Here is a 23,254-nt window from a genome sequence, read left to right as displayed (position 1 = left end):
ATAAAAAGGGTGTTTTGGGCTCTCTCTCTCTCTCTCTCTCTCTCTCTCTCTCTCTCTCTCTCTCTCTCTCTCTCTCTCTCTCTCTCCCCTCTCTCTCTCTCTCCCCCCTCTCTCTCTCTCTCTCCCCCCACCTCTCTCTCTCTCTCTCTCTCTCATATATATATATATATATATATATATATATATATATATATATATATATATATATATATATATATATATTAGGGCTGCAACTAACGATTATTCTCATAATCGATTAACCTGTCGATTATTTTTTTCGATTAATCGATTAATCGGTTTGTTATTGTTTAGCTATTTAACCTATACAAGAGATGAATACATTTCAGTTAAGAAAAAGAAAAACATAAGAGAATTGTGCAGTTGACTGCAATCTATTTTATTGCACATGACCACAGTCAGCAGTGTAAAATGAGCTAAACAGTGCAAAATATCAGTCCAGAATAATTTTTTGGCATCAAAATATAAGAGGTAAATTCCATAAAAAATAATGTAGAATGTGGAATAGAGTTTGTAAGTGCTATGCATTGCTGGGGGGTGAGTGTCTTGTTCCCCATGTAGTTGTCCATCGTTGCTTGTTTTTTTCTGCTTAAGAAACACAAATAACCTGAATTAAGTACACATATAAAATAAAGCAGCACACACACTACAACACTAAATCAATATTACATTATTTGAATTAATTAACAATATACAGTGATCATTTATTTTGACAAAAATGTGTTGTGAGGCGTTTTACAGCGTTAGATAGTAAAACAGCCTTTTAATAGTTAAAAAAAGGACTTTCTGAATTTCTCCTGTATTTAAAAATTGAAAGCGTACAACTATGCCGCATTATATTCACCTGGACACAGCTCGTCTGTAAATTTTTCTCCGCGGAGTTGTCCTTTTTTGAATGAGGAACATAGTTATGGGTTTGTGCCGTTTTTCTCTTAACGAGAACATTCTTATAAACAGACGTGCTAAATTTGGCAAGCGCATGATTCACAACACGGAGGAGATTCACGATTGCATCTAGTCAATCAGAAGTAGAACACCGTAAACTGACGCGGCAAAAAAAAAAAACATGTTTAACATCCACTATAACGAACTCAGCTAACACTAAGTCCCAAATGTGATCTGCGTTAGCTTGTTTATTTTCTGTTACTTACCGGACATTCCTCTGCTGCATCAGCCCCCACGTTTTCGTCTCAAATGTTCACTTAGGGACGTCGTGCTTCCGTCGTGCCATGGTTTTTGCATATTTTGTAGGTCACCGGTCTTTTCAAGGCATCTAGTGAAGTGCTCCCATACTCGTGAGGTTTTTGTCCGGGGTTTCTCTTGTTTTGTCGCTTCTATTTTTCTTCCGTATTTGTTGTTGATCCGCCATCTCTCACAGCAAGATGCGCGTCAGTAACGTGATACGTCATGAAAACCGAGGGCACTTATTGGCTAATTTCTTCTTCTACGGCCCCACTGGTAGATCAGTGGCTCATTACTGCCACACACTGGCGGCAAATTTAACAGATTGTAACCGATGTCAGATTGTGGTAAAAAATAGACTTTATGCGGTAAAATATGATTATTAAACAACTAATCGATGACTAAAAAAGTTGTTAACTATTTTAATAATCGATTATAATCGATTAAATCGATTAGTTGTTTCAGCTCTAATATATATATCGGTTGATTTGAAGGTGACAACCGCTAGCTGAATTCACCACATCATCCCAAAGAGTATCAAAGCCGCAAACTTCACTTAGCTCAAATCAAATCAAACTTTATTTATATAGCACTTTTCATGCACAGGAAGCAACACAACATGCTTAACAGATTAAAATGAACTCTTGAACCAAACATTTTCAATGGTCAACACAAGCTTATGTTCTTCATTTTTATGCTGGGTGAAAATAATTGTCAACTGCAGTTTACATTGCTGTTGCTGGAATTTAAATATGAGTAGTGGCTAACATGAGCTATGGTATCTTGCAATAGTAAAGTGTTAGCGAAAACATGTCGGGCATTACCGACGTGTTTTAATATTGTCAGACAAAAAAGTTTAAATCGTCGGACAGTATGACTGACGTGCCTCGTCTCTGATCTTGCCAAAATTAAATAAAACTCCTGAAAACAACAAATTGACTGTTGATAATTAGCTCTGATTCTGTGACACAGATATATTTTTTTAAATAATCCATCAGGGATCGTCTCTGGTCTCTGCAGCAGCTGCCGCAGGAGCGCTTCTTCAGAGCATTTTAATAGGTCTGTGCACGGTGTGCAGCACACTGGAAGCTTTAAGCAGCTATATTACAAACATGATGTAGCTTATTATTGTGATATTTGTGTACTAAACGGGGATTACGGGGTGAGCACTTAACTCCTGTGCCACCGTCGCCCCGATGGATGGTCAGATTTGGATATTAAAACAAGACTGAAACAGAAACACTACGCAACATTTTACCTCCACAAAAGTATGAACAGAGGAAAAGACCAAGAACAAGAATGCCACCCAACCCCACATACACACACACACACACAAAGACCTAAGGAAGATTAAATACTATTTCCGTTTAAAGGAATCTCGGCATATGAATTTGCAGCATTCATTAAAAATATCCACACAGGAACTCTGGCATAGAACAAGTAAAAGCACCAGCCGATAGATCACACACTGGCAGTAAAGGCCTCTTACCTGTGACTCGACTTGATCTGTAGTCTTTGTACATCCTACAGAAGCAGTGTTGCGCTCTGTGATCTCAGATTTTCTGGTCTTGTAGCAAATCTGTTTTGGAAAACAAAACCAAGCAGAACAAATTTCCGATTAGCCGCTGTTTGTTTTGTTCATGGTATACCAACAGCACGACTCGGCAGCCTAGTTTATTCATTCTGTCGTTGTTCAAGGACGTCGAGTGAGATGTGCTTAAAGAAGGGACCCCCCAAAAAAGCATTTGTCTTAAACAGAGAGGAAAGACAAACAGAGGAGACTGTAATTCATCCGTTTCTCCAAAAGGCACGACCTCCCTGCTTTGTGGAGCAGAAGCTCATTGGAGCCAATGAGGGCTTTGAGGCTCGGGTGGGTCCCACAGACTGCACTATTAACACTCAAACTGAGGGGATCAGCAATGAAACACAAAACACTGTCAGAAGGGTGCACAGAGAATTGTGTAATGTGTTTCATTCCACCAAGAGAAACCCTGTGGGAGCAGTGATGACTGGAGTAATTGGCTTTCTCCAGCTATGATAATCTGCATCAGTCATGCCATGCCAACACACTCTCAGGCCACTGAGAAGGTCACAGAGATCCCCAAACCCCAATCCACACTGCTGACAGCAGCATTTGAATTCTTACAGAAATACATTATTGTCCATTCTAAGGACTCTGGTTCAAGGACTTGGCCATTGAAGTCTACTTTTCCTGCCTGTACCACAGATTGGGTCTCCCTATAGATTATTATGTCTTTCCTTAAAGAGAAAAACCTGTTTTTACATCTGGAGTCAGACAAAAAAGATTAATATCACTGAACAAATAGTTCTGTTGATACTTAACTGTGTACTGTCTGTCAAGCACAGTTAAATCTTGACACACTTAACAACATTCATGGCACCATTGTATGCCACTCAGCATGTACATCATTGAAAATTGCTCCTTTAAAACAGAGACAAGTAGCTCATTGTTTGCCCTGGGCAGACAGCCATCGACATCAGCTAATGAAATGGAACAGCAAAGACTTAGAGGTACAAGACTTGATGTGTTCAACCAAACTCAGCTTTAATCAAGGTATGACTTCCATTACTGTCCAAAACAAATGTTTTCTTGTCTTCTAAACTAACAAAAAAGATGTTTTATCCCAGCGCGCCATCTGTGGTCACTAAGACGTGAGCTGAAGGCACTGTTTCACTATTTCACGACACAATCAAAACAAAAACAAGTTCCAGCATTAAACTGTTGTTCTGCTGAGTGGCATATCACCTCATGACAGTTTTAACTTGAGGAGGACTAATTAAACTGAATGTCTTTTTGTGTTCAGCAACTGATTTATTAAAAAGTTGAGGTGATTGCTCCTTCCAAACTGTTGCTCCCCAACTTTAGAATGATCTTCCTTTATCCTTACAGTCTGGACAGTACTGACAGCTTAAGACCATTTTATTTAAAGCTGCTTTTACCTAAATCTTTTATTTTCTTATTTTTAACTTGAATTGTATTCATCGTTCATTTGTTTAGTGGTCTTTTATAATTTTATGACTTTGTATTTCTGATTTTAATGTATTTCTGTTCTGGAAGATCATTATGAATTTATGACCTTTTGTTTTGATCTATGTGAAGCACTTTTGGTTTCTTTGTCTGTGATAAGTGCTATATACACTCACCTACAGGATTATTAGGAACACCATATTAATGCAAGTGGTGCTCGCTGCAGAACCACAAAGGCGGAGCTGCACCAAAGGGAAGAAGGTGGGGCTGCACCAGTCAGCCCCACCCATTCCATCAGAGTCAGAGTCAGTCCAATTCCTTCCAGTTGTCAGATAATAGCATTCTGGAACCAAAGAGTGTGTTATAGCTAAAATCATCTAAAATGCAAGATTGAGGACAGAGTTGAGAAGTTAACTGAACAGTTTTTGTAAAGGTTCCATAATTAAAAATCTAACTTTTGGAACTTTTTACCATGTTATATTGTCATTTCCTCATAAAAAACACGCCAAAGCCATTTTTGGCCTCATTCATGCATTTTCCTCCCATCTCAACTTCAATTTGGTGTCCTCCCCCGAAGTGGGTCTGGTCTTGGTTCTCAAATCTGGATATTCTGTGAATTTTCTAACAAATTATTTCTGAAATGACTTCTACTGAGACACCGCCGGAAAAACCATACATCCCATCTACAAAGACACACTGGATGGCACAATTACATGTAACGCCATCTGCTTTATATCAGATGTAGTGGTGAAGTGGTTATGGAGTCAGATTAGTATGCAATTTTGCGCAGGTTCGTCTCCCAGTAACGGCAGTATAAAGGTAGTTTATAACCCTTTTTCTTCTTTTCTAACTACCACTTGCCAGTACTATGTTTACAACAATTTATTGGTATACCGTTTAATATATAATGACTAATGTGTTTTTTTATTATTATTTATTCATTTATTTAGCCAGCGTGAGTCTATTTGTGAGCAGAGTTTCAACTAAAATGCTGTTTAGGAACGACCAAATTCAAAGAACTTTTAGAGACATACATATTTTGCAGAAAATAAACTTTACAACTAAAATATAAACAAATTAAAGGTTTCAGCTGGCTAAATAGATTGTTGCCGACCCCACCGAGAGTCGAACCAGCAGCAGCAGAGGGGAAAACAAAAAAGTCAGACAATCTTGCCACTGGACCATCAGAGCCCACACAATAGCAATTTGTTCTGTTGTAGGCATCTTTTGTTGGAGCGGCTGTGGGCAGACATTTGCTAAAAGAAACTTTTTCATTTCGGGATATATTCAGGCATTGTCATGTAGCAAGTTATGTTTATTTTATTTAATTGGAGCATAGAACATAGCATTAACAATTGTAAACTAGTAACAGCCGTAATTCATGTGGGTCAGGTTAGTTTGCGATAAAGCTGAAAAACAAAAACAGAAGTCAGTGGGCTAGGCTGAGTTTGCATGAATGGGCGAGGCTGACTCTGGTGCAGCTCCGCCTTATGGTGCAGCTCCGCCTTTGTAGTTCTGCAGCGAGCACCCTCTCTATTAATACGGTGTTTGACCCCTTTTCACCTTCAGAACTGCCTTAATTCTACGTGGCATTGATTCAACAAGATGCTGAAAGCCTTCTTTAGAAATGTTGGCCCATATTGATAGGATAGCATCTTGATGTTGATGGAGATGTGTGGGATGCACAACCAGGGCACAAAGCTCCCGTTCCACCACATCCCAAAGATGCTCTATCGGGTTGAGATCTGGTGACTGTGGGGGCCATTGTAATACAGTGAACTCATCGTCATGTTCAAGAAACCAGTTTGAAATGATTGGAGCTTTACTACATGGTGCATTATCCTGCTATCAAAGCACAAAGAGGACTCAAATGCAGAGCTCACGCAGTTTTAATAAGCAGAAGGGATTCCTGGAGTACAACACAACTGAAAAGTCCAAATCTAACTGAATACACTTTTACCAAGTGTTTCTGAGAGCAGGTTCACATCAATCAATCAATCAATCAATCAAAGCTTTATTTATAAAGCGCCTTCCGCAACCCTGTCAGGAAGCCCAAAGCGCTGAACATGGTACAGTTGTAAGTAATTATACTGAATAAATCAACAATAAAAGAAATTCAAATTACAAAATACAAATTACAAAATACAAAATGGAAATAACAAAATAGATGAAACATTCCGGTAAAATACAAATGTGTGAAACACAATTGGATTGAGTGGATGGATTGAGTGTACCAATGAAAACTGTGGAATGGATTCAACATAATAGAGGGCCATAATCAAACATGTTCTGGAAACGCCAAGCGGAGGAGGTGTGTTTTTAGGTGATTCTTAAAGACTGGCAGAGAAGGGGACAGCCTGACTGAGGGTGGCAACTGGTTCCAGAGTAACGGTGCTAGGACTGAGAAAGCCCGGTCCCCACGGGTACGACACCTAGACCGAGGGACAGCAAGCAGGCCTTGGTCAGAGGAGCGCGGAGCGCGTGATGGGGAATGTCTGTTCAGGAGTGTGGCCAGATAGGGGGGAGCACCACCCTGGAAGAAATGATAAACAAAGACGAGTATTTTGAATTGTGAGCGATAGGAAATCGGAAGCCAGTGCAGGGAGGCCAGAACTGGACTGATGTGGTCCCGTTTCCTGGTCCCAGTCAGGAACCTGGCAGCGCTGTTCTGCACAACCTGTAGGCGACGCAGTGTTGACTGACACAACCCTGCATAGAGAGAGTTGCAGTAGTCAAGCCGAGAAATTACAAAGGCATGCAGTACCCGCTCCAGGTGGGCTCTCGACAGCATATGCTTGATTTTAGCAAGGCGTCTCAGGTGAAAGAAACTGGACCGGATCACAGAATTGATGTGAGCATCAAATTTAAGTCCTACATCAAGTTTCACCCCCAAACTGGTAACAACTGGTTTTGAGTATGGAGAAAGAGGGCCAAGATCAGCATAACGATCCACATTCCTGCTGTTGGGGTGAAAAACAATGAGCTCTGTCTTTCCCTCATTCAGATGTAGATAGTTGGACATTAGCCAAGACTTCACCTCATTAACACAGGAGACAAAGGACTGAATAGAGTGACCTTTCTCCTGACACAACGGAGAGTAAATCTGGCAATCGTCAGCATACAGATGGAATGATAGGCCATGTTTACGAAAGATTGACCCCAGAGGTAGCAGATAAATGGCAAACAAAAGTGGACCAAGGATCGACCCCTGCGGGACCCCCCACCGGAGCCCCTCCCAAGAAGAAAAAACATCACCCAGTTTAACACAGAATGTCCTGTTTTGGAGATACGATCTAAACCAATCCAGAGCTGACCCTTTGATCCCAACCCATCGTTCCAAGCGATCGAGTAGAATCGCGTGGTCAACTGTGTCGAAGGCTGCTGTCAGGTCTAATAACAGAAGCAGCACAGATGTTCCCTGATCTAGTGATAGGTAGATGTCATTTAGGACCCTCAGTAGAGCAGACTCTGTGCTATGGCCAGACCTGAACCCTGATTGGAAAACCTCAAACAGATCAGAGTCAGCTAAATGTGAGACCAGCTGCTGATAAACGACTTTCTCAAGCAGTTTAGATGTAAAGGGCAGGGTAGAGATAGGCCTGTAATTTTCGATCACAGAGACATCAGCACCAGGTTTCTTCAGGGTCGGCCGAATAACTGCTGCTTTCAAAGCAGCTGGGACCACACCTGTGCTGAGGCTCCCATTGATAATCTGACCAAGTGAAGGGCCAAGGCACGGAAAGGCAGCCTTCCAGAGACGAGGCGGTAGAACATCAAGTGGAGAGCCAGATGGCTTCTGCCTCGCAACTAGCTTACTCAGCTCAGAGTATGAAACTGTATTGAGGGAGCTCAGGGTGGGTGGTAATGGATGAACTGGAACAGGGTCAACAGAGTTACCAGAAATGACTGCTCTAATACCCGACACTTTATCAACAAAGAATTTGTGAAAAGCTTCAGAGTTTCCAGCAGCTGTAGGAGACATGGAGCTAGGCTCCTGATACACCAGAACTGAGTTTAGCGTTTTGAAGAGAATCTTAGGATTATTGGAGTTTGTCTCAATGATGTCTGCAAAATAGGCCATTCTGGCGGCCCTCACTGCATCCTGATAAGCAACCAGAGATGCTCTGAACAACTCACGCGAGACCTGTAGGCCATCCTTTTTACACTTTCTCTCAGAGGATCTACACGCCCGCCTACAAGCCCGTGTGACATCAGAGAGCCAAGGCTCCCTCCTAGGCCGAGACTTGCAAAGCTTGAGAGGGGCAACCACGTCCAGGACCTGATTACAAAGTACATCAAAGTGTTGTGAATAGTGATCAACGTTAGATGGATCAGGGTTAAAGGTCTCTAACCTTACAGACATATAGTCCACAAACTTTGAAATTGTTTCTGCATCCAGGGCTCTGAACCTTGTAGCTGGAGCTTCACACACAGGGACAGGACATGGCAACGTAACATCACAGAGTATTGGAGAGTGGTCAGAGAACACAGGAGGCAAAGTCACAAGGTTCATGGTGGGTAGACCATAAGAGATAACCAGGTCCAGGGTGTGACCCCTGGCATGAGTTGGGGATGATACCCATTGAGTTAGATTGAATGACTCTAGCAAATTTAAAAAACCTTTAGCAAGCACATTGGACAGCAGATATGGATGTTAAAATCACCAAAAAATAGGACATAATCATATTTTAGGATGCAGTCTGCCACAAGATCACAGAAATCATTAAGGAAGTTAGAGTCAGTCTTTGGAGGCCGATAAATCAGCACAACAAGCAGGCGGGGGGGAGATGCACAGTTCAAATAAGCACAGTTCAAAGGAAGAAAATGACATGGTGGGTGTAAGCTGTTTACAAGGAAAGCTGGATTTAAAAACAACAACCAGCCCTCCACCTCTGCCCCGTGACCTGGGGATATTAAAACACGAGCAGCCAGGTGGTATGAGCTCGAGTAGGAAACTTAAGTCGCCAAACGGGATCCAGGACTCACAGATGCAGAGAAAACCCAGGTCATGCTGAATAAAAAAGTCACGAAGAATAAAAGTTTTGTTCAGCACAGACCTGGCATTGACCAAACCAAACCGGGTCTGCAGCGGGGCTGCAGCACAGAGATCGCGCACGGACCCAGTCCCCTCTAACTCTGTGCCTGTAACCGAGCGCAGATTCTCCCAGCAAACCCCAGTCTGGCGTGATCTTCGAGCCGATCGGCCGTGGCGCGGTGCCGATACACCATCAGAGCCGGCCGAGTTCCCTGGGCAGGGCGCCGAGTAATCCAGGAGACATCTCGGAACCATCGGGTCAGAAGCTGGGCCGGATCGGGCCAGCCGCTTGTTCAGGGATCCAAGCGGACGTCTCACGCGCCGGCTACCTCTCTTTCCTCGTCTTCTCCGATGCTTCCTTCTCGAGCTGGGGCGGACAGAGGGCCGACACATCACGGCTTGGGTGGAGAGAGCACGCGGGCAGTTCAACCAGCAGCATCGTCCGTGAGGTTCATAGCTCGCACAGCCCGGTTCCCAGTGAGCGCTGCCGGCTACATCAACGGAAGGACGAAGCCTCAGCAGCGCAGCTCGATCATATGTCAGCAGAGGATCCACGCCATTCAAAAAAGGGATCAGCGACAAGAAAAGTGCATAAAAGCCAATAAAACGCCAATAAAAACCGATAAAATGCAAGGCATCAGTGCGTAAAGAGGACGAGCAGCTCGCAGCGTGACCGTGCGCAAGCGCCATCTCTCTCAAACTCTCTCAAACATCACACAACAGAAGACAAACTGGCAAAGGAAACTGTTGCAAAGACGCTTAAATGGAGAAGCCAGGACCCAGGTGCAAGACATGAGGCAGATTAGTGAGGAGCTTCATGTTGTGAAGCTGCCTGTAATGAGACAGGAAGTGAATGCACAAAATAAAACAGGAAGTACCAGAAATACAATAAAACCAGAAACAAGACTGCAAAGCACTCAACCTGCAGAATCACCCATGACACCTGCTGGAAGTAGCCATCAGAGGATGGGTACATGTAGAGCTGAAACAACTAATCGATTTAATCGATTATAATCGATTATTAAAATAGTTAACAACTTTTTTAGTCATCGATTAGTTGTTTAATAATCATATTTTACCGCATAAAGTCTATTTTTTACCACAATCTGACATCGGTTACAATCTGTTAAATTTGCCGCCAGTGTGTGGCAGTAATGAGCCACTGATCTACCAGTGGAGCCGTGGAAGAAGAAATGAGCCAATAAGTGCCCTCGGTTTTCATGACGTATCACGTTACTGACGCTCATCTTGCTGTGAGAGATGGCGGATCAACAAGAAATACAGAAGAAAAATAGAAGCGACAAAACAAGAGAAACCCCGGACAAAAACCTCACGAGTATGGGAGCACTTCACTAGATGCCTTGAAAAGACCGGTGACCTGCAAAAACCATGGCACGACGGAAGCACGACGTCCCTAAGTGAACATTTGAGACGAAAGCGTGGGGGCTGATGCAGCAGAGGAAAGTCCGGTAAGTAACAGAAAATAAACAAGCTAACGCAGATCACATTTGGGACTTAGTGTTAGCTGAGTTCGTTATAGTGGATGTTAAACATGTTTTTTTTTTTGCCGCGTCAGTTTACGGTGTTCTACTTCTGATTGACTAGATGCAATCGTGAATCTCCTCCGTGTTGTGAATCATGCGCTTGCCAAATTCAGCACGTCTGTTCATAAGAATGTTCTCGTTAAGAGAAAAACGGCACAAACCCATAACTATGTTCCTCATTCAAAAAAGGACAACTCCGCAGAGAAAAATATACAGACGAGCTGTGTCCAGGTGAATATAACGCGGCATAGTTGTACGCTTTCAATTTTTAAATACAGGAGAAATTCAGAAAGTCCTTTTTTTAACTATTAAAAGGCTGTTTTACTATCTAATGCTGTAAAACGCCTCACAAAACATTTTTGTCAAAATAAATGATCACTGTATATTGTTAATTAATTCAAATAATATAATATTGATTTAGTGTTGTAGTGTGTGTGCTGCTTTATTTTATATGTGTACTTAATTCAGTTTATTTGTGTTTCTTATGCAGAAAAAAACAAGCAACGATGGACAACTACATGGGGAACAAGACACTCACCCCCAGCAATGCATACCACTTACAAACTCTATTCCAGATTCTACATTATTTTTTATGGAATTTACCTCTTATATTTTGATGCCAAAAAATTATTCTGGACTGATATTTTGCACTGTTTAGCTCATTTTACACTGCTGACTGTGTTCATGTGCAATAAAATAGATTGCAGTCAACTGCACAATTCTCTTATGTTTTTCTTTTTCTTAACTGAAATGTATTCATCACTTGTATAGGTTAAATAGCTAAACAATAACAAACCGATTAATCGATTAATCGAAAAAAATAATCGACAGATTAATCGATTATGAAAATAATCGTTAGTTGCAGCCCTAGGTACATGGTGGTCATGAAGGGATGGACATGGTCAGAGGCAATGCTCAGGTAGCCCGTGGGATTTAAAGCATGCCTAATTGGCACTAAGGAGCCTAAAGTGTGCCAAGAAAACATCCCCTACACCATTACACCACTACCACCAACCTTCACAGTGGTAACAAGGCATGATGGATCCATGTTCTCATTCTGTTTACGCCAAATTTTTACTCTACCATTAATGCCTCGACAGAAATCGAGACTCATCAGAATAGGCAACATTTTTCCAGTCTTCAACTGTCCAATTTTGGTGAGCTCGTGCAAATTGTAGCCTCTTTTTCCTATTTGTAGTGGAGATGAGTGGTATCTGGTGGGGTATTCTGCTGTTGTACCCATCTGCCTCAAGGTTGTGCGTGTTGTGGCTTCACAAATGCTTTGCTGCATTCCTCGGTTGTAACGAGTGGTTATTTCAGTCAAAGTTGCTCTTCTATTAGCTTGAATAAGTCTGCCCATTCTCCTCTGACCTCTAGCATCAACAAGACATTTTTGCTCACAGGACTGCCGCATGCTGGATATGTTTCCCTTTTCACACCATTCTTTGTAAACCCTAGAAATGGTTGTGAGAGAAAATCCCAGTAGCTGAGCAGATTGAGAAATACTCAGACCCCCAACAACAATGCCACACTCAAAATAGCTTAAATCACCTTTATTTCCTATTCTGACATTCAGTTTGGAGTTCAGGAGATTGTCTTGACCAGGACCACTCCCCTAAATGCATTGAAGCAACCGCCATGTGAATGGTCGATTAGATAATTGCATTAAGGAGAAGTCGAACAGGCAGGGGCGGATTTAGCAATCTGGAGGCCCAAGGCGAACACAGACATGGGGCCCCTTACACTAAATTTTCGACAATCTTATCTTTAACTGGATTTGTGAAAATCTCCCCTCTTCTGACATGAGTTATTTTCCCTTTTTATTAGTCCTACTCTTTTATTATGTATTTCCCTCCCTTTGAGTGCTTTCAATATTTGCTCTGCTTTCTTTTTCCTGTCAGTGCTCCTGTGCTTTATCCTTAGTTATTTTTTTTCTATTTTCCATTTTGGTCTATGTTTTCCTCCCTTTAAACATTTTCCACGATCTGTCCTTTCTGCGTCCTTTTGATGTTTACATCGAAAAAATGATGTCACTTTCAGAAGTGAAAATAAAATCTTTTATGAAGCATGCTGCTTCTTTCGCTTATTGGAGCCACTAGGATAACTCCATTTTATGCTTCATGTTTTGACTATCGCTTTGAGTTTGTTACGAACGCTCCCGCCTCTCTTCTTATTTGTGGTCTTATGGCACTTGGCAAACAACCATTTGGTGCATTACCGCCACCAACTGGATTGGAGTGGAATGACTACCAATCACTTCCTGTTTGTGCATCGCCATCTTAATAACCCTCTTATGACTATAATTATAACAGGGCCACCTGGTATTTTTTTAATCTTATGGCTGTAAAATTGTAATAAAAAGTGCAAAGTGTGTGTAACTCTTCTCCTTTTTTCAGAACAACCTCAGCTTTCAGTGTATGGTTTGTATTTAGAATTAATTTCTATTACAGCCTTTAAAAAATCAGCTTAAAAGTGAAAAAAGCAAAAAACGGATTCGAATTTTTTACATTCATTACTGAACAGGAACTTCAAAATTACTGGGCAAACAATTTGGAAAGAACACTTTAAACTTTGAACTGCATGTAATGCATCTATTCTTAAAAAGTTTGAACCTTGGTATCTTTTTTTAGCAGTTTTAAGACCATTTAGTTTTGTAAACTTTCAGACATTTTTATTTGATGTGGTAGGCCTTGAAGCAGTTTCTCTCCAGCTGCAGGCAGAGCGCACCTCACACTGCCATGGGGTGCTTCTCTTGCACACCGTGCACCAAAAACTATACCAAAAACTTTTGTTTTAGCAAAAATAATTATTTATTGTAAAAAGATAAATAATGCTGGAATGAAGCTGAATCTTACAATTAGCAAATAGTTGAGGGTTGTTCAAATAAAAAAATTAAGACTGAACAAACATTCATACCCTGGTTCACTGGAGATCTGTCCTTCTTCGTGGTCACTGTCTTCAGATATAAGCCTTCTGGGACATTTAATAGATGGTGTTGATTTTCATTGAGTCATTTCCATAATTTCATGCTGGCTTTTTACACTGATTAGCTTCCCCGTTCCGTTATCCGCTTTCACCGTGGCACTGTGCTCCGTTTCAATCAGGCTGTACAGCAGGGTTTCCCCTCGTAGCGATATTTTCCCTTACTCTGATGGCTGCATGCTATAGATCGTTGGAAAGCTTTTATGTACATTTAGGAACCATTGGAAGTTTTTGAATCTGATCAGCCATTCAAAAGTTATAAAATGAAGCATTTTGGATGACAAACTCAGCACGTCTCTGAATCTGTGTTGTGATTCGTTGCGCTCAAGAAAGGGGATCCCGGTGGCTACCGTAATGTCTTGTATATGCACGAAAAGCCCCATTTTTAATCTTTTCAGCACTTTTGGAATTTTAATGATATCTTGAATGGTTAAGGAATTATGGTAAGGAGAAGCATGTCCAATCCCGTCTGCGGTGACAGGTTGGTAATAAGAATATTGTAGCATTAACAGAGGGGTGCCGATGGTCAGGGCTAGGGGGCTGCCCAATACAAGGGGGCCCCAGGCGGCCGCCGACCTATGCCTAATGGTAAAACCGCCTCTGCGAACAGGTGTTCCCAATAGGTGAGTGCATGTGACACAGAAAGTAGTTCAACTTTGTTAAGATGTAAACTGGTTCAAGATAAAAGATTTGTTTGAGTAAACGCCAATGTATCAAGTAGGGGCTGTATGACTTAATTTTTTTAAAGTCGACTGTCAAGTAATGAAATTCGAGTCAACTGTGACTAGTCGTTGATGGCTTCATACACCTGAAGCGGCGCAGGGGGGGTTCGGTTGGTTCACTGGAGTTTTTGACAATTAAAATTGAGCCCACATTTTCAAAGTTAAAACACATTTCTTTTAACAACGGTAGTTTCTGCTTCAGCCATCTCCCCCCTCCCCCTGCGCAGCGGCCGCAAACTCACTGATGCGCCTGCAGCCTCTCAGAGTTCCTGCTGCTCTAAACATTAAAATAATTATTTCATTTTCTGTTCCTCACTTCTGATTACCTTCAATGGTGTCTGTTTGTTGCAACCACCAGGTACAAAAACTAACTTGTTTTATCTGACTATTTTTTGTCCTGTCTCTGTTTATTATCTTCCTGCATCTCCTCTCAATCCTAAAGAGAAACTACTACATGGGATCATATATATTCACCTTATGAGTTACCGTTGAACTGCAGTTCTAAAAGATCTACCGACCGCTAAAACAGCGGGGTGCGCGCCGGCCGCACCGGTGAGGTGCAACACCGGAGGACAAGGTGATGCGCCCTGCTCCACAGCACCGAAACGCATCAGGCACAAATAAAAGACAGAAAACATAAAAGGAAATGAGCCGACATGAACGATCGTGTGTTAAATTAATTTAATAATATTATAATATTTAATAATATAGAAAAGCTAATAATACTTGATACTAGGGGTTGTATGAACTAGTCACTAGTCGACTTCACCGCTCTATAGGGACTTTTTATGTCTGTCATTGACTAGTCGCTGTCACGTGATAATGACCGGCAAGATGCAGTCTACGGAAAAGACAACAGCCTGCTGTCAGCAGGTGACAAGCTCCTGTGCGTCGGGAAGCAACGCGCTGTGCCAGAGCGTCAGTACTGACATCCGCCGTAAAACGGACATTTAACCAAATTGTGACGTTTACCCTCTTGCAATTTAACATTCCCCTCATCCCCATCCTAACCTTAACCAGCTTGCGCAAAGCTCTGATTGTTGACGCGCTCCAGACATCTGCGTCCTGAGCACGGCCACAGTAACATTATCAAATCAGGTGTCGCCACCTCAAAAACTAATTTAACATGCGATTGTTCATGTCGGCTCATTTCCTTTTATGTTTTCTGTCTTTTATTCTTTTGTTTGTGCCTGATGCGTTTCGCTGCTGTGGAGCGGGGCGCATCACCTGTTTTGTCCTCGGTGATGCACCTAACTGATGTGGCCGGCAAGCACTCCGCTGTTTTTGCGGTCGGTAGATCTTTTATAACTGCAGTTCAAAGGTAACTCATGAGGTGAATATATATGAACCCAGGTAGCAGTTTTTTCTTTAGGATTGAGAGGAGATGCAGGAAGACAATAAACAGACAGGACAGAAAAATAGTCAAATAAAAACAAGTTAGTTTTTGTACCTGGTGGTTGCAACAAACAGACACCATTGAAGGTAATCAGAAGTGAGGAACAGAAAATGAAATAATGATTTTAATGTTTAGAGCAGCAGGAACTCGAGAGGTTGCAGGCGCATCAGTGAGTTTGCGGCCGCTGCACAGGGGGAGGCGGGAAAGGGCAGAAGCAGAAACTACCGTTGTTAAAAGAAATGTGTTTAACTTTGAAAATGTGGGCGCAATTTTAATTGTCAAAAACTGCAGCGAACCATTAGTTCATTTTGCTCAAATAGAAATTGAGGCCTGCCTCTAATTCTGACCCTCCTTCCAATAAAGGCCTGGAGCTTGATGAGCTTGAGTAAAATGCAGGCCCGGGCCTGTATTAGAGGATTTACGGTATACATAATCTGCCTTAATAATTGGCTTTAGATTTCGACCATCGGCAACAAAACTCATGAAAAGTCGGTATTGGCCTTAAAAAAAACATATGGGTCGGCCTCTACAATAGAGGCTACGGACTCATCAGGGGATGGGGGAGGGGTATTCATAGGTAGTTTCTGCTCATTGAGCAACAACAGACAGCTACATCTTATAAGCTTGACTCCCCATAGTCCAGTCAGAATTGGCAAAGCTCCTCGGATGAGAAGTGAATCATCTTCAAGAAACCAAAGTTGTCCAGTTGCCTTCATGTGAACCCTTTTAGATTACCATGACCTGGATGACTGAGAAACTTCACCAACATTCTGCTTTCTAAATTGATTTAAAGCAACAAGACTTCCTGATTTTACCTCAGACTGCCCACAAAGTACACAATTCACTGCATTATACCAAAAGTAAATATTTTATCCATTAATGTTTTATGATTAACTTTAAAAGGCCTTTTTATTTTAGAAGACTACCCAGTACTGCAGGTTCACTTACAGTCAAAGATAAGGAGGAAAATTATCCACAATAATTTCAATAAAAGAAACAAAAGCAGTGTTTAGTTTCAAACAAAAAAAACATACGTAACATAAACTAACAAAGGTACTTTGTAGATGGAAGACAAATTACAGCTGAGTGTTTATGTATTAAGAGATACAGTGGGTCAAAAAAGTATTTAGTCAGCCACCCATTTCCCACTTAAAATGATGACAGAGGTCAGTAATTTACATCATAGGTACACTTCAACTGTGAGAGACAGAATGTGAAAAAAATCCATGAATTCACATGGCAGGATTTTTAAAGAAATTATTTGTAAATCAGGGTGGAAAATAAGTATTTGGTCAATAACAAAAATTCAACTCAATACTTTGTAACATAACCTTTGTTGGCAATAACAGAGGTCAAACAGATTACTATAGGTCTTTATCAGGCTTGCACACACAGTAGCTGGTATTTTGGCCCATTCCTCCATGCAGATCTTCTCAAGAGCAGTGATGTTTTGGGGCTTCTTAGGTGTGTTCTTGCTATGTCTTTCTAAATCCATGCTTTCGTTCTTTTTAAACACAGAAACAGTTTTGTTTACCTGTTTTGTAGCTACAGTTTCGCCGACGGCTGCCGGCTTCTTCAGGCTGACGCTGATGGTGGCGCGTCACTTCCTTCTCCGTTTATCTGTGGGCAGCAGAGGACGTTGTCGCCCTCTACTGCCCGCTCTCCCCTCTCCGACGATGCAGTTCCATGCGTGGTCCAGCGTGTAAACTCCGTCGTCCCTGTTCATGGTCCCACATCCACGTCTCCTTATCTCTATTGCTTCCTTGACCCATCTTTTGTATTTTTGTTGTTCGGTGGTTATGATCCGTGTGTTATCCCAGTCCATTATATGGTTTTCTCTTAAGCAATGATCTGTTACGGCTGACTTTTTTATTGTACTTTCTGCTTCTTCTTTTGCTGCTCTTGTGTGTTTACGATTTGCCTCTTTCTCGCACTCCTTTCTATGTTCTATTGTCCGTGTATTGAGTTGGCGTCCGGTTTCTCCTATGTATGTTTTATTGCATATTTTGCATGGGATTTCGTAGATGACTCCACATTTTTGTCCAGCTGATATTTTGTCTTTTGGGTGTACTAGTCTGTTTCTAACTGTTGTGTATGGCTTTGTTGGTGTGTTTATGTTGTGTTTTTTCATTGTTGCTCTTATTTTTTCCGTTATGCCTCTGATGTATGGTAGGGTTATCACTGGTTTTGGTTCTTGTCTTTCTGGGTTTCTGGTTCTTTTTTTGGGTTGTTCTTTGCTTTCTGTTTTTGTTTGTTATTTTCCTTTGTTTATCGCCCATGTCGGGTATCTGCAGGTCTTTAAAGCGTGTTGTATGTGTTTGTCTTCTTGTTTACGGTCTCTCTCTTCTGTTATTATATTTGCTCGGTGATATAATGTTCTGATTACTGACATTTTGTGTATGGTGGGGTGTTCTGATGTCCATAATAGATATTGGTCTGTGTGTGTTGGTTTCCTGTATGTGTTTATGTTTAGGGTCCCGTCGGTCTGTCTGGTGATTTTCATATCCATAAATGCTATACTGCCTTCTGTTTCTGACTCATAAGTGAATTTTATGTTGCCCGTGTCGTCAATGTTGTTTAAGTGTTGTGTTAGTGTTTCTGTTTGACCTTTTGGTATGATTTCCAGTATGTCATCCACGTAGCGTTTCCATAGTTTTATTTTGCAGTTTGGGGGGGGGGGGGGGGGGGGGGGGTGGCTATTGCTTTTTGTTCCAGGTCTTCCATGAAAAACTCGCACAGGGTGGCTGATAACAGGTTGCCCATGGCGAAGCCTTCCAGTTGTTTGTATATTGTGTTGTCATATGTGAGGTAAGTGGAGTTAGCTACTAGTCCTATCAGTTGTGCTATGTCGTCTGCTGTGAGGTTTGTCCTTTTGTGTAAAGTATTGTCTTGTCTGATTCTGTTAACTACTATGTCTATGGTTTTTTGGGTTGGTGTTTTTGTGAACAGAGATGTGACGTCATGTGAGATGAGTATGTCGTTGTCTTCTATTATAATTTTCTTTAGTTCTTTTGCCAATTCTATACTATTTTTGCAGTATTATGGACATCAGAACATCCCACCATACACAAAATGTCAGTAATCAGAACATTATATCACCGAGCAAACATAATAACAGAAGAGAGAGACCGTAAACAAGAAGACAAACACATACAACACGCTTTAAAGACCTGCAGATACCCGACATGGGCGATAAACAAAGGAAAACAACAAACAAAAACAGAAAGCAAAGAACAACCCAAAAAAAAAAAAGAACCAGAAACCCAGAAAGACAAGAACCAAAACCAGTGATAACCCTACCATACATCAGAGGCATAACGGAAAAAATGAGAGCAACAATGAAAAAACACAACATAAACACACCAACAAAGCCATACACAACAGTTAGAAACAGACTAGTACACCCAAAAGACAAAATATCAGCTGGACACAAATGTGGAGTCATCTACGAAATCCCATGAAAAATATGCAATAAAACATACATAGGAGAAACCGGACGCCAATTCAATACACGGACAATAGAACATAGAAAGGAGTGCGAGAAAGAGGCAAATCGTAAACACACAAGAGCAGCAAAAGAAGAAGCAGAAAGTACAATAAAAAAGTCAGCCATAACAGATCATTGCTTAAGAGAAAACCATATAATGGACTGGGATAACACACGGATCATAACCACCGAACAACAAAAATACAAAAGATGGATCAAGGAAGCAATAGAGATAAGGAGACGTGGATGTGGGACCATGAACAGGGACGACGGAGTTTACACGCTGGACCACGCATGGGACTGCATCGTCGGAGAGGGGAGAGCGGGCAGTAGAGGGCGACAATGTCCTCTGCTGCCCACAGATAAACGGAGAAGGAAGTGACGCGCCACCATCAGCGTCAGCCTGAAGAAGCCGGCAGCCGTCGGCGAAACTGTAGCTTCAAAACAGGTAAACAAAACTGTTTCTGTGTTTAAAAAGAATGAAAGCATGGATGTTTTGGGGCTGTTGCCGAGCAACACGGACTTTCAACTCCCTCCACAGATTTTCTATGGGGTTGAGGTCTGGAGACTGGCTAGGCCACTCCAGGACTTTCAAATGCTTCTTACGGAGCCACTCCTTTGTTGCCTGGGCGGTGTGTTTGGGATCATTGTCGTGTTGGAAGACCCAGCCACGTTTCATCTTCAAAGCTCTCACTGATGAAAGGAGGTTTTGGCTCAGAATCTCACGATACATGGCCCCATTCATTCTGTCCTTAACACGGATCAGTCGTCCTGTCTCCTTAGCAGAAAAACAGCCCCAAAGCATGATGTTCCCACCCCCATGCTTCACAGTGGGTATGGTGTTCTTGTGATGCAACTCAGTATGCTTCTTCCTCCAAACACGACGAGTTGAGTTTATACCAAAAAGTTCTACTTTGGTTTCATCTGACCACATGACATTCTCCCAATCCTCTGCTGTATCATCCATGTGCTCTCTGGCAAACTTCAAACAGGCCTGGGCATGCACTGGCTTCATCAGCGGAACACGTCTGGCACTGCAGGATTTGATTCCCTGCCGTTGTAGTGTGTTACTGATGGTGACCTTTGTTACTGTGGTCCCAGCTCTCTGCAGGTCATTCACCAGGTCCCCCATGTGGTTCTGGGATTCTTGCTCACCGTTCTCATGATCATTTTGACCCCACGGGATGAGATCTTGCGTGGCGCCCCAGATCGAGGGAGATTATCAGTGGTCTTGTATGTCTTCCATTTTCTGATAATTACTCCCACAGTTGATTTTTTCACACCAAGCTGCTTGCCTATTGTAGATTCACTCTTCCCAGTCTGGTGCAGGTCTACAATTCTTTTCCTGGTGTCCTTCGAAAGCTCTTTGGTCTTGGCCATAGTGGAGTTTGGAGTCTGACTGTTTGAGGCTATGGACAGGTGTCTTTTATACAGATAATGTGTTCAAACAGGTGCCATTAATACAGGTAACGAGTGGAGGACAGAAACGCTTCTTAAAGGAGATGTTACAGGTCTGTGAGAGCCAGAGATTTTCCTTGTTTGAAGTGACCAAATACTTATTTTCCACCCTGATTTACAAATAAATTCTTTAAAAACCCTGCCATGTGAATTTGTGGATTTTTTTTTTCACATTCTGTCTCTCACAGTTGAAGTGTACCTATGATGTAAATTACTGACCTCTGTCATCATATTAAGTGGGAGAACTTGCACAATCGGTGGCTGACTAAATACTTTTTTGCCCCAATGTATGTGCTAAATGGGGACTGTTCTGCTATGGAAAATTATTTATAGATAGTTAACACAGGAATATGAGAAATGGGCATACGATGTTGACCTATGTCAATGTTCATTATACGTATTTATGCATGTAAGTATAGTTTTTTTTTTGCTTCTTTTTGTTTGCTACTGAAAACGAGTGCTTTGATGAAATTTCCTGTCAAAATGCTACCAGAGTTAAACACATCTGTAGTACATTACAAATATGTAGCTTTTCAGATATGTGAAAAGGTTCTCATATAATGTCTTATGAAAACAGTCATTATTTCCCAAAAATCTGATTATCTGATCTGATCTGACAATTAAATAAATGTTGTAGTCATTAAATAAACAATCTCGTACCCGATTACTCAACTCCATTCAGCCTCCTTCCCTCCCAATAAAATTGAATGAGTTTCAAGACTGGAATAGATCCTAGAGGCCTACATCCAGAATGAAAATCTATTACATTTGGTTTAATTTGGTAGCATAAACAATGTTATGAGCAAATAGAGTATAAAATGTGGCTGATAGCCATGTGATGTGGACTTTTATGGCTGAAACGCAGACACGTGTGGTGGAAGAGAGTGCCTGTGAAATGGGAGAAAATGTGAGCAGACCTTTCAACGAATTGATGACAGCCACAAAGCAAGATCAAGGCCAACATGAAAATGAACTCACTGCCACAGCAAGGACAGAAAATGAGGCTGCTTAGACACTAGCAGAATGTCATTAGAATCAACATTGAGAAAAATAATGATGGTTATTTTAATTTGGAAAAAAAACACTATGCTTTCTTAATGTGGAGAGTGTAAAGAAAATCTGATTTCAAAGTTCTTTGTAGGCACAAAAACAAATTGCATTAATCTTTCTTCATGCACACACTTTCCACCATTCCATTTATTACAAGCATTTTTTATTATTACCTCCTTACTTCTGAAATACTTAAAAAGAAGCCTTAGTTTCAATCTTGGGCAAATGTGGACTAATGATTATGAATGAAACAGTTAGGAATGAAAAGTTTCACACATGCATCAGTAACCAGCCTGATTCTGATCCAGCTCGCAAACCAATTTGCAGGCATTACAGTAGACAAACTAGCTAGGATTATGGTGTTTGAGAAAGAACTTGAAGCACTTAATAACACGATGAGCACTCCAAAGACAGAAAACAGTGTTTTTAATAGAAGTTCAGTTTGAAGTATCAAAATAAGGTAAAGAAAATGCCAGAATTGTGTTGATTACACGTTTCTGACTTTTCGGTCAAAATTATTAGCAGTCAAAAAGTGTTTCACCCAGATAAAGTTGGATGATTACTGTATTATTGGCATCTTATGTATAATTAGTAATCATTCAAAGTGCAACAGTCTGATTTCCTGCAGGAACATGCTTTTAAACGTAGCACTTCCTGTGCATCTCTTCACATTGAAATTCATTTGTGTGGGGCTATGAATTTTTCACTCCCTAACTGCAGACTGTTTATCTCCTCCACAAACATAAAAGCTGAAACACTTGAGGATTACCACATCCCCTCAGTAAAAAGAGGATTATCAGAGTCAACTGGCCTCTGTAGTGACAGAGAGATGGGATACCCCATAAAGGTCCTGATGGGTTCATTCATCTTCTGCAACCACAGCAGGAAACAGCAGCCTAGGACTGAACAAACCAACCTCACCTACGAAACAATTTATAGCTTCTGATTTATCAAACCACCTTCACAAACAATAATCAGCACTTCACGGGTAGCTCCGCACTACCTATAACCGTCCCCAAGCTTACCTTACATGTGCTTATCTTAATCGAGAGATACATTTCCACAGAAAAAAGACTTGGATGACTTTATGTTTAGCAATAAATCAGAGACATTCGTCCACAAAGATGCAGGATTTACAGGGAGTGCAGAATTATTAGGCAAATTGAGTATTTTGTCCACATCATCCTCTTCATGCATGTTGTCTTACTCCAAGCTGTATAAGCTCGAAAGCCTACTACCAATTAAGCATATTAGGTGATGTGCATCTCTGTAATGAGAAGGGGTGTGGTCTAATGACATCAACACCCTACATCAGGTATGCATAATTATTAGGCAACTTCCTTTCCTTTTTGCAAAATGGGTCAAAAGAAGGACTTGACAGGCTCAGAAAA

At 41.4% G+C, this 23,254-nt stretch overlaps 1 protein-coding gene and 1 long non-coding RNA gene across 3 annotated transcripts in view; both read right to left on the bottom strand.

The window, feature by feature from the left end:
* The window catches only part of enox2 (ecto-NOX disulfide-thiol exchanger 2), a 338,606-nt gene that overhangs the window by 232,058 nt on the left and 83,294 nt on the right, over nucleotides 1–23,254 (bottom strand). For both annotated transcript variants that reach the window (XM_015949661.3, XM_054739246.2), the window contains exon 2: nucleotides 2,690–2,779. In XM_015949661.3, coding sequence (XP_015805147.1) covers nucleotides 2,690–2,723 — 34 coding nt within the window. In that variant the 5' untranslated portion in view covers nucleotides 2,724–2,779. The remainder of the gene's footprint in view (nucleotides 1–2,689; nucleotides 2,780–23,254) is intronic.
* Nucleotides 374–1,401, bottom strand: LOC139069693 (uncharacterized). The gene is made up of 2 exons (XR_011520385.1): nucleotides 1,170–1,401; nucleotides 374–603 (listed from the first exon to the last, which is right to left on the bottom strand). It is a non-coding gene; the product is annotated as an uncharacterized lncRNA (long non-coding RNA).

The sequence above is a fragment of the Nothobranchius furzeri genome, chromosome 1, assembly GCF_043380555.1.
Source record: "Nothobranchius furzeri strain GRZ-AD chromosome 1, NfurGRZ-RIMD1, whole genome shotgun sequence".
In the NCBI taxonomy this organism is placed as follows: Eukaryota; Metazoa; Chordata; class Actinopteri; order Cyprinodontiformes; family Nothobranchiidae; genus Nothobranchius; species Nothobranchius furzeri.
The sequence above is the reverse complement of the archived record's forward strand: the minus strand, read 5'-3'. Positions and strand labels throughout refer to the sequence as shown.